This window comes from Salmo salar, chromosome 04, assembly GCF_965601325.2.
Source record: "Salmo salar chromosome 04, fSalSal1, whole genome shotgun sequence".
NCBI lineage: Eukaryota > Metazoa > Chordata > Actinopteri > Salmoniformes > Salmonidae > Salmo > Salmo salar.
Genome location: NC_138294.1, coordinates 43340790 through 43358282, shown reverse-complemented (window position 1 = coordinate 43358282; position 17493 = coordinate 43340790). Strand labels below are relative to the sequence as shown.

At 43.0% G+C, this 17493-nt stretch overlaps 1 protein-coding gene across 1 annotated transcript in view; it reads left to right on the top strand.

Annotated features, from left to right (window-relative positions):
• The window catches only part of LOC100380851 (platelet-derived growth factor receptor beta), a 29561-nt gene extending 13187 nt beyond the window's left edge, over window positions 1-16374 (top strand). Inside the window, exons 9-23 of the mRNA XM_014195955.3 lie at window positions 146-266; window positions 562-773; window positions 1105-1199; window positions 1792-1924; window positions 2059-2163; window positions 2301-2411; window positions 2512-2674; window positions 2845-2996; window positions 5608-5726; window positions 5890-6012; window positions 6671-6782; window positions 11406-11505; window positions 11619-11724; window positions 11819-12099; window positions 12358-16374. Of these exons, the coding sequence (XP_014051430.1) occupies window positions 146-266; window positions 562-773; window positions 1105-1199; window positions 1792-1924; window positions 2059-2163; window positions 2301-2411; window positions 2512-2674; window positions 2845-2996; window positions 5608-5726; window positions 5890-6012; window positions 6671-6782; window positions 11406-11505; window positions 11619-11724; window positions 11819-12099; window positions 12358-12526 (2102 nt within the window). The 3' untranslated portion in view covers window positions 12527-16374. The remainder of the gene's footprint in view (window positions 1-145; window positions 267-561; window positions 774-1104; window positions 1200-1791; window positions 1925-2058; window positions 2164-2300; window positions 2412-2511; window positions 2675-2844; window positions 2997-5607; window positions 5727-5889; window positions 6013-6670; window positions 6783-11405; window positions 11506-11618; window positions 11725-11818; window positions 12100-12357) is intronic.
• The last annotated feature ends 1119 nt before the right edge of the window (window positions 16375-17493 follow it).

Here is a 17493-nt window from a genome sequence, read left to right as displayed (position 1 = left end):
CTGGATAAGAGCGTCTGCTAAATGACTAAATTTCAGCTCATGAAAGATGGGACCAACACTTTACATGTTGCGTTTATATTTTTGTTCAGTGTATCTATGCTTCACTACCTTTCACTGTCTCATTGGATATTTCCTCTCCCTGCAGCTCCCCCGAAGATAATAGATTTGTCTGACCAGCATATGGACCAGGGCCACGGTGTGCTCTGTGTCACAGAGGGGGTTCCCACACCCACCATTCACTGGTACAGCTGTGAAAGCATTGGAAAGTAAGGGAACAGACCCCTGGAAATACTGACCAACACAATGAAGCATATTCTGGCTCTTCAGTTGTGTTTTGACTTTTACTCTCAATCTGTAGAGGGCAGTGTTACAATAGGGTCACACATTGTAATTAAACAATTGAGTGATATTTGTTAGACCTGTTGCTTATTTTGGACTCTCAATAGCCTATAGCTGTTTTTTTTATCAGTCACCCAATATCTTGCTCAGACAGAAAGTCTCACGAACTGAACAAGCATATTTTCTATCACCATCGATGCTAATTATGACATCTTCACCCAGATGCAGTAATAAGACCACAGCGTGGAAGTCTCTGTCGGCTGACCAAGACAACGTCAGCATCCAGATGAACGTGAGCTACATCGAGGCCTCAGGGGTCAACCATGTCCGCAGCCTTTTGACCTTCCAGACCATGGGGGGTATTACATCAGTGCGCTGTGAAGCCCGCAGCGAGAGAGGGCGCAGGGCCTGGGACATCAAACTGGTCTCGAACTGTAAGCATTCATGCAAATAAGCGATACGTATTTACATATATGCAAATAAGCTATAAGCAGTTACAGTAACTGTCATTTAAAATATTTCATTTAAAATGGAAACAATTTGATTACTTTTGATTTACTGATAAAAACTCTTTCAAATCACAATCTATTTAAAGTGCATTGATCAAAAGCCTCAATACACTTTACAGCCATATTTATACAAATAAAATCCTAGAAATGTATTAGTCTTTGGCAAAGTCTTTGACTTTGACTAACAGAGTATGAATAAGGAACACAGAGGTTGTCCTCTTGTATGAGCTCCTTCTCTGTGTGTGTGTATCTGCAGCTCTGTTCTCCCAGGTGGCTGTCTTGGCTGCAGTGTTAGCCCTGGTGGTCATTGCCGTCATCTTCCTCATCATCCTCATCGCCCTTTGGAGAAAGGTGACCCCCCCAAACAGAAACCAATCTCCTTCCCATCACATTTGTCTTGGTAGTGATGCTACTGTTGAAAGATGAGATTGTAAAATTAGCGAGGATTACAATAATTGACTGGAGCCTGGCCAGTAGGTCTTAAATCATGTGGAACTGCCACTTAAGTAACAGCCTTGCCTGGCATAACAAACTTTCTGTTGATTCTATGTATTTATGTATTTTTGTGGAAGCAGCAGCACTCTTTCATTGTCCAAGACAAATTTCCCCTTGGGGACAATGAAGTATAATACTGTTTATAAAGTGGGTGGTTCGAGCCCTGAATGCTGATTGGCTGACAGCCATGGTATATCAGACCATATACCACGGGTATGATAAAACATTTATTTTTTACTAATCTAATTACGTTGGTAACCAGTTTATAATAGCAATAAGGCACCTCAGGGGTTTGTGATATATGGCCAATTTTTCACGACTAAGGGCTGTGTCCAGGCAAGAACAGCCCTTAGCTGTGGTATATTGGCCATATTCCACACCCCCTCGTGCCTTATTACTTAAATATATAATATATAAAACTCTGACAGCCTTTAGTATCTGCCTTTAGAAGCCCCGGTATGAGATCCGTTGGAAGGTGATCGAGTCAGTGAGCTCAGATGGCCATAAGTACACCTACATGGACCCCATGCACCTGCCATATGACTGTGTATGGGAGGTGCCCCGGGACAGCCTGGTCCTGGGTGAGCGACTATTATATTACAGGGAATGTTTTAGTATAATTGTGTGAATACTATAGCCTATTTATGAATCATGATGTATTGATATATTTGACATGAGCTAAGCTAACAGTACACCTCCTTTTCTGTCATACCAGGTCACACTCTGGGTTCTGGAGCATTTGGGAGGGTCGTGGAGGCCACAGCCTATGGCCTTCGTCACTCTCAGTCCACCACCAAAGTGGCTGTGAAGATGCTCAAGTGTGAGTGCTTTATGCTTTACTATTACCAACAGCTTGCCATTTCCTCCATTTTACACACAAACCACTGACCTCGGTACTCATTCTACCATGGGACAATATTGCAACGCTGCATGTTCTGCTATTGTTTTGACTGACAGCCACAGCAAGGACAAGTGAGACTCAGGCTCTGATATCTGAGCTGAAGATAATGAGTCACCTTGGGCCCCATCTAAACATCGTCAACCTACTGGGGGCTTGTACGAAACGAGGTGGGAACTGGAAAGCATACCACTGCTTATAGACTTAACATATTCTGATAAGTTAGTCAAAGTGTGTGTTAACAACTGCCCACTTTTCTCTGTCCTGAAGGTCCTATTTACCTCATAACTGAGTACTGTTGCTATGGTGACCTGGCTGACTACCTTCACCGCAACAAGCATACCTTCCTGCAGTACTATGCAGACAAAAACCGCAGGGATGCTGATATGTGCAGGAACAGCACAGAGAGTACAGTCCAAATCCAAGGAAAAAGGCAAGACTGATGCCTTCCGAAATACACACTACTGATTTTACATTGCAAAATCACCCATCAGCATTCAATGTTTAGTTGCATTGGAAAATGTATTCAGAGGCCTATGCTTTCTGTAAGTCAAAGATGTACTATCACTTATTGTAACAAATTGTGCCCTTGGTTTTTGACAGTGAGAGCGATGGGGGTTACATGGACATGACCAAGGAAGAATCTTTAAATTATGTCCCAATGCAAGAGCTGAGTGACAACATCAAGTATGCAGACATCGAGCCTTCAGTCAATGAGACACCCTACCATCAGGACAACAACTACCAAGGACAAGGTACATTTGTGTACACATTATCCACTGGGCACACACTGGTTGAATCAACATTGTTTTCATGTCGTTTCAACTAAATGACGTTGAACCAATGTGGAATAGATGTTGCCTGTGCCCAGTGGGCACTTTCTTTTTCAGGGGTTGGAACCAGTTCAGGGACCAGAACCAAAAACCAGAAAAATAACTTTACAAAAAAAAAATAACTACAAGGAACAGAATCAGAACCGGGAACGAAAGTGATCTATACTTTCCTTGAACAGAAATGTTATTTCAAAAACATGGAACTGATTAATAACATAATTTTACATTCTGGCCATTTCTTCCAGTCCCATAAAAAACGCAACGAAGCGCCTATTCAAAGCCCTCCCTCTGTCAATCAGAAACTTCTTCCAGTGTCTGCATGCCAGATGAAAATCTTTGCCAGTATGTGTTCATTTAGGCTACCTGCCCATCCCCCTCCAAGCATAGTCTAGTAGCCTACTGACGTAAGTATGATTCAGAAGTTAGGGAGAGAGATTTTTTATTAGAGGAGAATGGATTCACTTTTTCAATGCTAGTTAGGGATTCTATAGTTATCACCTTTCACATTGGATGTATTAACTACAAAAAGGTAAGATGTGCTTTTAATCCAGGTGCCGCTCTGCACACACAAGCTTGTTAGCTAGCTAGTTCTGGTCCAACGTTTAGCCAACTCTGAAGTTCAAACACATTCAAAGTTCCTCTATAGAAGCCACTCCTACAGGCATAATTCTGTGGGCCTAATTCAGATAATGCATGTCATCACAAGATGCCCAGCACTTCAAGCCAAGCCTCCTCCTCCTTCATTCACCCTCCCTTGCACTCTCCACACCAGCAAAATGTCAGTTGCATCTCGTGCCCTACACTTGTCTTTCTATCACAGCATGTAAACAACTCACTGAGCTATAGTTTTCCTGCTCCATAGCAAGCTGCTCTATCCGCAGCGCATGATTGGTGAAGTAATTTAATGTCGAGCTAATTGTTAAAAAAGTATGATTTCTGTAACGGGTTGGCAGTTGTGGTGAAGGAATGAGGCACAGGAAGCAGCGAGCACAGGGTAGAGGCGTATTTAATTTACACTCACTCATCAAACAAATACTCCCAAACACAGGGGAGAAAATACACACGGCGTAAAATAGCGCCGACACGAACATGAGCCGTCACAATAGAAATAATCCCGCACAACACGGAAGCGGACCAGCTAACATAAATAGCCCCGCTAATTAACCAAACTAACACAGGTGCACAAAACCAAAAAGAAGGGAAAACCAAAAAGGGAATCAGTGGTAGCTAATAGGCCGGTGACGACGACCGCCGAGCGCCACCCGAGCAGGAGGGGGCGCCACCGTCGGTGGGAATCGTGACAATTTCAGAGGTTTAAAAATGAACAGACAGGAACGATATAAACCGATACTTTTTGGGAGGTTTGAACTGGTTCAGAACTTTATTTTGCTGGTTGGAGCAGTGGAACGGAATAAAATAAATAAGGGTTCTGTTCAAAGTGAACCGATTGGAAATGTATTTCCATTTCAACCCCTGCTTTCTACGAAGAAATAGGGTGTGTCTGAATTGGCACCTTATTCCCTATATAGTGCACAAATTTTAACCAGAGTTCTATGGGCCCTGGTCAAAAGTAGTGCACTATATAGGGAACCGGGTGCCAATGACTGGAACGAACAACAAAGATCTCTGAAACTGGAAACACTTATCTCCCTCACCAGCTTTAAGCACCAGCTGTCAGAGCAGCTCACAGATCACTGCACCTGTACATAGCCCATCTATAATTTAACCCAAACAACTACCTCTTCCCCTACTGTATTTATTTATTTATTTTTGCTCCTTTGCATCCTATTATTTCTATTTCTACTTTGCACTTTTTTCCCCTACAAATCTGCCATTCCAGTGTTTTACTTGCTATATTGTATTTACTTTGCCACCATTGCCTTTTTTGCCTTTACCTCCCTTATCTCACCTCATTTGCTCACATTATATATAGACTTATATAATACTTTCTACTGTATTATTGACTGTATGTTTGTTTATTTCATGTGTAACTCTGTGTTGTTGAATGTGTCGAACTGCTTTGCTTTATCTTGGCCAGGTCGCAATTGTAAATGAAAACTTGTTCTCAACTTGCCTACCTGGTTAAATTAAATAAAGGTGGAATAAATTTTTGTTTTTACAAAATATAAATACTGAAGGCATAAAACACTTCATAAAAGCAACATTTTAGTTGATGAAAACTTGGTTGTTCATCATGTATTATGGGAAGCAGGAGCAAACAATGGTCCTCCTCACGCTACTTTAGTGTGTTGAAGACATTTCAACATCCGTCAGGCAGATGGTGAGCAGACAAACAGACCCCTGATGTTGAAATACTACCGGAGAGACCAAAATAGGGAAGCCTTTCTCTCCACTTAAGAGTGTTGACACGCAAGCATCTTCCAGAAAAATATATATATGTTTCAACCTCTTGTGTAACCAGACGATGCCTTCTAACACTGTTCTTTTGATAAACACCATCAGTTGGTCATTTGTTTGCACGGTCTGGCTCAAAGTTTATGACAATTTGATGTTCTCTTTTCATGTTGCTCAGGCCAAGAGAGAGCAGACGTCCCGTTGTCTATCAGTGACTCCCCAATTCTGAGCTACACAGATCTGGTGGGCTTTAGCTACCAAGTGGCTAAGGGCATGGACTTTCTGGCGTCCAAGAATGTATGACTATGGAATAGCTTCATAATACATCCTTATTCATATCATGACATTTCTTGCCTTGTCACATCAAACGTTCCTTAATTCTGGAGAACATGTGTAAATTACCTTACTGAACCCACATGAACTCCAATAATAGTCTATACTGTTGGCCCTGTCCTCACAGTGTGTTCATCGTGACCTGGCTGCAAGAAACGTTCTCATCTGCGAGGGAAAGCTGGTGAAGATCTGTGACTTTGGCCTGGCCCGTGATGTCATGAATGACTCCAACTACATAGCCAAAGGCAACGTGAGTTCATTTGTTTCGTTTTTTTTGTCGTTATGTATTTGTTTACATGCCATTGGAAGATGTGCAGTAAGTAAAGGTAGGGAAGAACCAACCAAACAGTCATTCTGTTCGGAGATGAAAGTGATTGAAACTGAAAGACAATTTTTTGATAAGGAACTTCCAGAGATGTGGGTAAATATGACCTACTTATGCAAAATATCTGACCGACAACACTATAATGTTTAAATGGTTTTAGCAATTTTTTCCCCCCTTGTTGGTTAATTCTGTACATCCTGAGAGTAAAATATGTTTTAGGTTAAAAAGATGGCGCAGACGCCATTTTCAGGGTTTTTAAATGCTAAAACTTCCTAGTAGGGTGAAGTTGTTTTTGCCAGAAATGTGGTTGAGTTATTGGATATCTGGGCTGCAGACTCTTTCCACTGGGGTTTTCTTGGCTTTTGGCTTTTTTGGTCTTCGATCAGAAGAGGATGTGAAACAGCTTTCCAAAAGTCATTATGCCATAGATGGTACAGGACTTCGGTCAGAATACCAAAACAATGTACATTTTCTTCACTGTACCAAAAGCAGAAGGCCATTTTCCATAATTACATCTGTAACTCTGTATTACAACTGTCATTACCCAAAATTGATTACCTACAGTATGTCTGTGATATTATAGACATTCCTGCCACTGAAGTGGATGGCTCCAGAGAGTATCTTCCAGAACCTCTACACAACCTTGAGCGATGTTTGGTCTTTTGGCATTCTGCTTTCAGAGATCTTTACTCTAGGTAAATACAAAAGTCTCTGCATAGAACAGATGTGTTTTGATTCTTTACTTATTGCAACTAGAGATAATATCTATGACTGTATTTCTTGATATTAGTTACAGTGCATTCGGAAAGTATTCAGACCCCTTGAATTTTTCCACATTTTGTTACGTTACAGCCTTATTCTAAAATGAATTAAATATTTGTTTTATCTACACAAAATACCCCATAATCACGAAGCAAAAACAGGTTTTTACACATTTTTGCAAATTTATCACAAATAAAAAACTGAAATATCACATTTACATAAGTATTTAGACTCTTTACTCTGTACTTTGTTGAAGCAACTTTGGCAGCGATTACAGCCTCATGTCTTCTTGGATATTTACATTTACATTTAAGTCATTTAGCAGACGCTCTTATCCAGAGCGACTTACAAATTGGTGCATTCACCTTATGATATCCAGTGGAACAACCACTTTACAATAGTGCATCTAAATCTTTTAAGGGGGGGGGGGGGGTTAGAAGGATTACTTTATCCTATCCTAGGTATTCCTTAAAGAGGTGGGGTTTCAGGTGTCTCCGGAAGGTGGTGATTGACTCCGCTGTCCTGGCGTCGTGAGGGAGCTTGTTCCACCATTGGGGTGCCAGAGCAGCGAACAGTTTTGACTGGGCTGAGCGGGAACTGTGCTTCCTCAGAGGTAGGGGGGCCAGCAGGCCAGAGGTGGATGAACGCAGTGCCCTTGTTTGGGTGTAGGGCCAGATCAGAGCCTGAAGGTATGGAGGTGCCGTTCCCTTCACAGCTCCGTAGGCAATCACCATGGTCTTGTAGCGGATGCGAGCATCAACTGGAAGCCAGTGGAGAGAGCGGAGGAGCGGGGTGACGTGAGAGAACTTGGGAAGGTTGAACACCAGACGGGCTGCGGCGTTCTGGATGAGTTGTAGGGGTTTAATGGCACAGGCAGGGAGCCCAGCCAACAGCGAGTTGCAGTAATCCAGACGGGAGATGACAAGTGCCTGGATTAGGACCTGCGCCGCTTCCTGTGTGAGGCAGGGTCGTACTCTGCGAATGTTGTAGAGCATGAACCTACAGGATCGGGTCACCGCCTTGATGTTAGTGGAGAACGACAGGGTGTTGTCCAGGATCACGCCAAGGTTCTTAGCACTCTGGGAGGAGGACACAAGGGAGTTGTCAACCGTGATTGCGAGATCATGGAACGGGCAGTCCTTCCCCGGGAGGAAGAGCAGCTCCGTCTTGCCGAGGTTCAGCTTGAGCTGGTGATCCGTCATCCACACTGATATGTCTGACAGACATGCAGAGATGCGATTCGCCGCCTGGTTGTCAGAAGGGGGAAAGGAGAAGATTAATTGTGTGTCGTCTGCATAGCAATGATAGGAGAGACCATGTGAGGATATGACAGAGCCAAGTGACTTGGTGTATAGCGAGAATAGGAGAGGGCCTAGAACAGAGCCCTGGGGGACACCAGTGGTGAGAGCACATGGTGCGGAGACAGATTCTCGCCACGCCACCTGGTAGGAGCGACCTGTCAGGTAGGACGCAATCCAAGCGTGGGCCGCGCCGGAGATGCCCAACTCGGAGAGGGTGGAGAGGAGGATCTGATGGTTCACAGTATCAAAGGCAGCAGATAGGTCTAGAAGGATGAGAGCAGAGGAGAGAGAGTTAGCTTTAGCAGTGCGGAGAGCCTCCGTGACACAGAGAAGAGCAGTCTCAGTTGAATGCCCAGTCTTGAAACCTGACTGATTAGGATCAAGAAGGTCATTCTGAGAGAGATAGCAGGAGAGCTGGCCAAGGACGGCACGTTCAAGAGTTTTGGAGAGAAAAGAAAGAAGGGATACTTGTCTGTAGTTGTTGACATCGGAGGGATCGAATGTAGGTTTTTTCAGAAGGGGTGCAACTCTCGCTCTCTTGAAGACGGAAGGGACGTAGCCAGCGGTCAAGGATGAGTTGATGAGCGAGGTGAGGTAGGGGAGAAGGTCTCCGGAAATGGTCTGGAGAAGAGCCTTCCCTGTAGCTCAGTTGGTAGAGCATGGTGTGTGCAACGCCAGGGTTGTGGGTTCGATTCCCACGGGGGGCCAGCACAAAAAAAAAAAAAAAAAGAAATGTATGCATTCACTACTGTAAGTCGCTCTGGATAAGAGCGTCTGCTAAATGACTAAAATGTAAAATGTAAATGTAAGAGAGGAGGGGATAGGGTCAAGTGGGCAGGTTGTTGGGCGGCCCGGCCGTCACAAGACGGAGAGGAGGGTTGAGGAGGCAGAATCAGGAGATAGGTTGGAGAAGGTTTGAGCAGAGGGAAGAGATGATAGGATGGAAGAGGAGAGAGTAGCGGGAGAGAGAGAGCGAAGGTTGGGACGGCGCAATACCATCTGAGTAGGGGCAGAGTGAGAAGTGTTGGATGAGAGCAAGAGGGAAAAGGATACAAGGTAGTGGTCGGAGATTTGGAGGGGAGTTGCAATGAGATTAGTGGAAGAACAGCATCTAGTAAAGATGAGGTCAAGCGTATTGCCTGCCTTGTGAGTAGGGGGGGGAAGGTGAGAGGGTCAGGTGAGGAGAGGAGTGGAAAGAAGGAGGCAGAGAGGAATGAGTCAAAGGTAGACGTGGGGAGGTTAAAGTCACCCAGAACTGTGAGAGGTGAGCCATCTTCAGGAAAGGAACTTATCAAAGCGTCAAGCTCATTGATGAACTCTCCAAGGGAACCTGGAGGGCGATAAATTATAAGGATGTTAAGCTTGAAAGGGCTGGTAACTGTGACAGCATGGAATTCAAATGAGGAGATAGACAGATGGGTCAGGGGAGAAAGAGAGAATGTCCACTTGGGAGAGATGAGGATTCCAGTGCCACCACCCCGCTGGCTCGATGCTCTAGGGGTATGCTACAACACGTGGGCAGACGAAGAGAGAGCAGTAGGAATAGCAGTGTTATCTGTGGTAATCCATGTTTCCGTCAGCGCCAGGAAGTCTAGGGACTGGAGGGTAGCATAGGCTGAGATGAACTCAGCCTTGTTGGCTGCAGACCGGCAGTTCCAGAGGTTGCCGGAGACCTGGAACTCCACGTGGGTCGTGCGCGCTGGGACCACCAGGTTAGAGTGGCAGCGGCCACGCGGTGTGAAGTGTTTGTATGGCCTGTGCAGAGGGGAGAGAACAGGGATAGGCAGACACATAGTTGACAAGCTACAGAAGTGTTGTTTCTTGTATTATTGTCTCTTGTATCTTTAGAGAACTGTTTCACTTTGGTATCCTTTTTCTTCTGTCCTGATTTTCTCTTTCTTTTCTTCTGTTAACTAGATATTCTTTGTTGTTCTTCGTTAGCTAGCTAGCTTCTTCCAAAAGAGGATATGATGCTACAAGCTTGGCACACCTGTATTTGGGGAGTTTCTCCCAATCTTCTCTGCAGATCCTCTCAAGCTCTGTCAGGTTGGATGGGGAGCGTTGCTGCATAGCTATTTTCAAGTCTCTCCAGAGATGTTCGATCGGGTTCAAGTCCGCGCTCTGGCTGGACCACACAAGGATATTCAGAGATTTATCCCGAAGCCACTCCTGTGTTGTCTTGGCTGTATGCTTAGGGTCGTTGGAAGGTAAAACTTCTCCCCAGCTTGAGGTCCTGAGCACTCCGGAGCAAGTTTCCATCAAGGATCTCTCTGTACTGTGCTCCATTCATCTTTCCCTCGATCCTGACTAGTCTCCCAGTCCCTGCCGCTGAAAAACATCCCCACAGCATGATACTGCCACCACCATGCGTCGCCTTAGGGATGGTGCCAGGTTTCCTCCAGACATGACACTTGGCATTCAGGCCAAACAGTTCAATTTTGGTTTCATCAGACCAGAGAATCTTGTTTCTCATGGTCTGAGAGTCCTTTAGGTGCCTTTTGGCGAACTCCAAGCAGGCTGTCATGTTCCTTTTACTGAGGAGTGGCATCCGCCTGGCCACTCTACCATAAAGGCCTGATTGGTGGAGTGCTGCAGAGATGGTTGTCCTTCTGGAAGGTTCTCCCATCTCCACAGAGGAACTCTGGAGCTCTGTCAGAGTGACCATTGGGTTCTTGGTCACCTCCCTGACCAAGGCCCTTCTCCCCCCGATTGCTCAGTTTGGCCGGGAAGCCAGCTCTAGAAAGAGTCTTGGTGGTTTCAAACTTTTCCATTTAAGATTGATGGAGGCCACTGTGTTCTTGGGGACCTTCAATGCTGCAGAAATGTTTTGGTACCCTTCCCCAGATACAATCCTGTCTCGGAGCTCTACGGACAATTCCTTTGACCTCATGGCTTGGTTTTTGTCCTGACATGCACTGTCAACTGTGGGACATTATATAAACAGGTGTGTGCCTTTCCGAATCATGTCCAATCAATTGAATTTTAATCAAGTTGTAGAAACATCTCAAGGATGATCAATGGAAACAGGATGCACCTGAGCTCAATTTTGAGTCTCATAGCAAAGGTTCTGGATACTTATGTAAATAAGGTATTTCTGTTTTTTATTTCTGGAGTATTGTGTGTAGATTGATGAGGGGGGGGAAAGTAGTTATCAATTTTAGAATAAGGCTGTAACGTAAGAACATTTGGAAAAAGTCAAGGGGTCTGAATACTTTCCGAATGCACTGTATACACCTTGTTTCGGCCTAACTTCAGGAGGAACGCCCTATCCTGACATTCCCATGAACGAACAATTCTACGCTGCCTTGAAGAGAGGCTACAGGATGCCCAAACCCGCTCACGCTACAGACGAGATGTAAGGCCTCATCTGTCTCTCTTTGTCTGTAGGAGTTTTGCGGTTATGAGTAAAATAACTACTGCATGCATAGGACAAGGTGAGATTCACTCGGAATAAAAATGTTCTTTCAGCTATGACGTCATGTGCAAGTGTTGGGATGAGAAATTCAAGAAGAGGCCACTGTTCTCCTCTCTGGTTAATTTGACGGGAAAGCTGCTGACTGATGCTTACAAAAAGGTATGGAAAACTAGAATCATTCTCAACACTATGGCTATGACTACTTTGATTGCTCATGTATTAATAACTCCATATAATTTCCAAACCATCCCAGAAATACACCCAGGTGAATGAGAGCTTTCTGAAGAGCGACCACCACGCTGCGATCAGGTCCAAACCCATACCGGCAGGGAACCCGGCTGTGTCTTCAGATGACCACTCCTCAGGGGATCGAGCGGGTCAGGAGACAGGGGAGACGGGGGAGATAGGGGAGACTGGGAAGGAGGCTGGCCCCTCCCAGACTGACTACATAATCGCCATCCCAGATATCCATGTAGTCGAAGAGGCAGAAGCAGGTGGTGAGGTGCTGGACACCGCCACACAGAGTACATCAAGGTAACGTAGGATCTTCTCTCCACAGATATGTCTCTTGTCTGTCAACTCTGTGGCTGTTTCCCACAGGAAGAGTGTGGTTGCGTGAGTCAGAGGCAGCATTTGAGGACTTCCCAATTCTGCACAATGTTTTCTTATGTTGTTTTTGTTTATTGCTCATTGTCATTAATAATTGGCAGTTGACACTCGGTCTTATTGATTTTCCTCTGACATTAATAAAGCAGTAATAACGTAAAACCAATCTTTGTTCTGCCTTCTTAGTCCTCCAAGCACAATCGACCAGACAGATACTGATACAGCCTCCCTGGATGGACCAGAAGCATCCCTAGAAGAACCAGTACCCACAGAGGAAGAGGTGCCTCCCCCCACGCAAGAAGACAAGCTCCCCCAGTCTCCATGTACCCCTGAAGTGGAGGAGAGTTTCCTGTAGCCCCTCATTAGAGAGCTGAAGTTAGAGGTGTCTACTGTATAGGACAATGTTGTACATGACAATGTGTGTTGTTAGTTAAACACTAATGTTGTAGGCCCTTTTAGGAAACATTATATCGTTATTATTTTTGTATATTGGTAATATACTGTATATCTTTCAGGTACTTTTTCCCTTTTAATGCTATGATTCACAAAAAAAAGCATCAGCAGTTTGACAAATGGCAATGGAAATGGTAATATTATATGCAAATGTAATCAAATTGAAGTTGTCAAACTGTAAAGAAAAGTATATTTGGCATGGGAATACATTTAATTTCAATCATTAAAAAAAAAGTTTTTTTAAGAGAATGTAAGCTTGCAGTAATGCACCGCATATTTGCACTTCTCATTCTCAATTTTAGACAAAATTATGTTTTGTAAAAGCGATTAAATAAATTTAAGCATACATTTTGGGACTTTTAAATGAATGATATATACCCATTGATTCTTGAAGAATATAACTTATAAATGCCAGCTTAGCTCAACTGTCATACCCCATCAGAACCCAAAATATAAGCTTGCTTAACTCCACTGTTTGTAAACAATGTAATTGTAAACAAACACTGCCTCAAAACATGGGCCTAAATTCAATCAAATCAAGCATTAACCGGCGATAGCAAACAGCTGTATAGGATGTTTTGGCGGTGTTGGAGGTGGAACTGCATTGGAGCGATCAAATCAGTCAGCAGCTGCTCTTGCGATCATTGTAACGAAGCAACCCACGCCCCACTCGCGTCAGAAGTGTAGGCGATCTAGAACCTAAAAGGGTTATTTCGCTGTTCCCATAGGAGAACCCTTTGAACAACCCTTTTTGTTGTCAGGTAGAACACTTGTTTGTCATTCATATTCCATTCACCCAGTTCAACGTAACATCGATAAGTTTAGGCTACTACATGATACACAAATTTTCCCTATACCCATCATGAGTTTGCTAAAACCTAGCCTATGAATGAGTTTACAACATAGGCGCAACAGGTCGAGAGAAATTTGAGTAATCAAGGTGACAGCCATTGACACATTCAACCGCTTTGCACAATCTTGCCTGCATCTAGCTGATCTAGGGTGTAATCATTAGTCCAACAGTTGCAAACGAGAGTTTCTATTGGACCAATTCAGTTATGTTTATCCCCATTTAAGCTTTTTTTTTCAACAGAATGGGCGGAATTAATACACCCCTGATCACACTCAAACAGTTCAATTTCATAGCAGCCACATACAAACAGCATGATCCCTTCGATCGTTGTAGAATTCCTTCTTGCATCTACTCCTCTCACCTTTTCGATTCGCTTGTGGACTTCAGTGCAGTGTACAGTTAGCAAGCAGTTTAGCAGTTACATTGGCGGGCCCCGGTGGCAATAAATTAATCAAACCAAAAGCTTACCTTGACTTGGAAGAGATCCACTGTTGGATCGCCATAGTCAGCTAGGTAACATAGCATCCTTTTCTGTTTGAGCCGGGTGTTTGAGTAGGCTAAACTAGCTAGCTGCATTCCATAGCTAAGTAAGTGAAAGTGAAAAAAATACAAAATATAGCTCTCCCTCTCTTGGATCTTCATTTTTGAAGAAATGTATTTGTTCAAAACTGTTCAACTATTGTCTTTCTCTCTCCTTGAGTCAGCTACTCACCATGTTTTATGCACTGCAGTGCTAGCTAGCCGTGGCTTATGCTTTCAGTACTAGATTTACTGAGGAGTAGCTTCCGTCTTGCCACTTCATAAAGGCCTGATTGGTGGAGTGCTGCAGAGATGATTGTCCTTCTGGAAGGTTCTCCCATATCCACAGAGGAACTCTGGAGCTCTGTCAGAGTGACCATCGGGTTCTTGGTCACCTCCCTGATGAAGACCCTTCTCCCTCGATTGCTCAGTTTGGCTGGGCGGCCAACTCTAGGAAGAGTCTTGGTGGTTCCAAACTTATTCCATTGAAGAATGATGTAAGCCACTGTGTTCTTGGTGACCTTCAATGATGCAGACATTTTTTGGTACCCTTCCTCAGATCTGTGCCTCGACACAATCCTACGGACAATTCCTTTGATCTCATGGCTTGGTTTTTGCTCTGACATGCACTGTCTACTGTGGGACCTTATATAGACAGGTGTGTGCCTTTACAAATCATGTCCATTCAATATAATTTACCACAGGTGGACTCCAATCAAGTTGTAGAAACATCTCAAGGATGATCAATGGAAACAGGATGCACCTGAGCTCACTTTCGAGTCTCATAGCAAAGGGTCTGAATACTTATGTAAATAAGGTATTTCAGTTTTACATTTTTTATAAATTTGGAAACATTTCTAACATCTTTTTGCTTTGTCATTATGGGGACTTGTGCATAGATTGATGAGGAAAAAACTTGATTTAATGCATTTTAGAATAAGGCTGTAACATCACAAAATGTGGAATAAATCAAGGGGTCTGAATACTTTCCGATTGCACTGTATTTAAGCAAACTGTTTGGACTGGGAAGCATACTGTAAGCTTAATACAGTTCCACCTCAGACACCGCCAAGGCAGCTGCTATGTGGATGTCAGCTAAAGCAGATATGATTATATCAAACTATTATTTTGATATGATGGATGGTCAGTCCTTCCATCCGTAGCTCTGTTTATGAATTTGAGAGTGGTTGCATTTCTCCAGCCCCATCCCTCAGCTGTTTACCCAAAACAGGGGCAGGATGACGGCTTTGTTATTGTTTGAACTGCAGATTTCCCCCTTAAGCACTACATCTCATTCCTTCCAAGGGTTCTCATGCGGTCAGGGTTGTTCCATCAGGTTTCGTCAGCATATTAAAAGGTACTGATTGTAAATGTCAGAATTAATTTGTGATACATTTTTCATCAATAGTATATATTCATTGTGCCTAATCTGTTTGCCTGGCTAGAGTATTGTCTTGTACAAAATGCTGTTGAATTTCCAACTCTATATTGAAAGGTCTGTGGCATGTATCCTTGAGTGTTAACTCAGACACATTGAAAGGGCAGTTGATACTTTACATGCAATTTCTTGAGATGTAGTAAATGACTTAGTTTTAATGTTGTCTTAATGATTTTTCATGTTGTTTAATTTCAAATGAAGTGCCTTTATTGTTAACATTTTTGTCATAATCTTTCAATTTTTACTCTCGGTATAGTATCATTCGTATACAGTCTGTAATGTATGGTACCTCTATATCAAAGCAATGATAGTATATTCTTATTTATAAACTGGGTAGGTTCCTGTATGCTGATCGGCTGAAAGCCGTGGTATATCAGACAATATACCACAGATATGATGCAAAATTACTTTTAATTATTTTTGTAACCAGTTTATAATAGCAATACGGTGCCTCAGGGGTTTGTGGTATATGGCCAATATACCAGGCTAAGGGGCTATATCCAAGCCTCCGCATTGTGTTGTGCCTAAGAACAACCCTTTGCCATGGTATATTGGCCATATACCACACCTCCTCGGGCCTTATTGCTTAAATATACACTTTTCATTACTGTAACCAGGGCTGGCAAAACATGTATGTGTTCCCTGTTCTGTTAGGTATCTAAATTGTAAATAATAGTAAGATGGAAAGGCACACGGTAGAGGGATGTTTCTGAATAAGACAAAAAACGATATCTAAACATCTTAGACAGAAAAAAAGGTGCACATTTCTATTTTTAATGAACTCCATACATTAATTGAGATGCATACATTGCTACACAGCAAATGCACTGCGAGGGTTTTTTAATGGCATTTGCTTGCGTATTTTGTTATATCAGTTTAAGTGAATAATGGGCAGCCCATTCTACTGTACATGCAATAAAGATGTTCACTATTATTTCCACTCATGTGTAATTGAATTGACCATCTGTAAATACATTGTATTAACTGTGAACGTTGTTATATTGTAAAAAAAATCTACTAACTATGAGTAAGTTTACATGCGCACTAATAATTCAATATTAAACTGATTATAGCAGTAGGTCGGTTATGGCATTAGTCATGTTGTCACGTCGGTTGAAAGGAGAGGACCAAGGTGCAGCGTGGTGAGCGTACATATTATTTTTATTAGAAAAGACGCTGAACAAAACAATAAACACTACCCAACAAACCGTGAAGCTAAAGGCTATGTGCCATAAACAAAGTCAACTTCCCACAACACAAGGAGGGAAAAAGGGCTATCTAAGTATGGTTCCCAATCAGAGACAACGATAGACAGCTGTCCCTGATTGAGAACCATACCCGGCCAAAACATAGAAAATAAAGAACATAGAAAAAGGAACATAGAATTGCCCACCCTAGTCACACCCTGGCCTACCCAAAATAGAGAATAAAAAAACCTCTCTATGGCCAGGGCGTGACACATGTAAACACCTTACTCTGTTTGTCTTAATCGGCATAAGGTCATAATCGAAGTAAGCATACACCAACTAAAACACCTTGCTTTCTGAGCAATCTTTAGACTTATGTAAGGGGATAAACACCAACGTTCTGTATATTACCTTGGAAATAATGGACGACACAGCCGAGTCTCTTTGGGGAGTTCATTTTTCCAAGGTAATGTACATAACAGAGGTGTTTATCATGCTTACACCACAATTGCCAAAGAAAACAATATTAAAGCACACATTTACAGGTATAAATTATATCTTCATTGATATTTTCATTTTTAGAAGATAATTCATACTTTCTCATCTTTTGGTTGCTAGAGATGCGACCCAGTCTTTCGTTCGATTAGTTCAATATTTATGGATGCGACACAGTTGTTAATTCTGTATGCTCTGTTGCCATGCTCGCTGGCAACATACTTGTCCCTTGCTTGCTACTGTAGCTAGCCAGCCAACTAGCTATGGCTAACACAATCACAACCTCTGCAGCCAGAATAAAAGCAAGTAGCCGGATTTGCGTTTGTTTAAGCTGTTTTCTATTGACATTCATTTGGATACATCCATAACAATGAGCT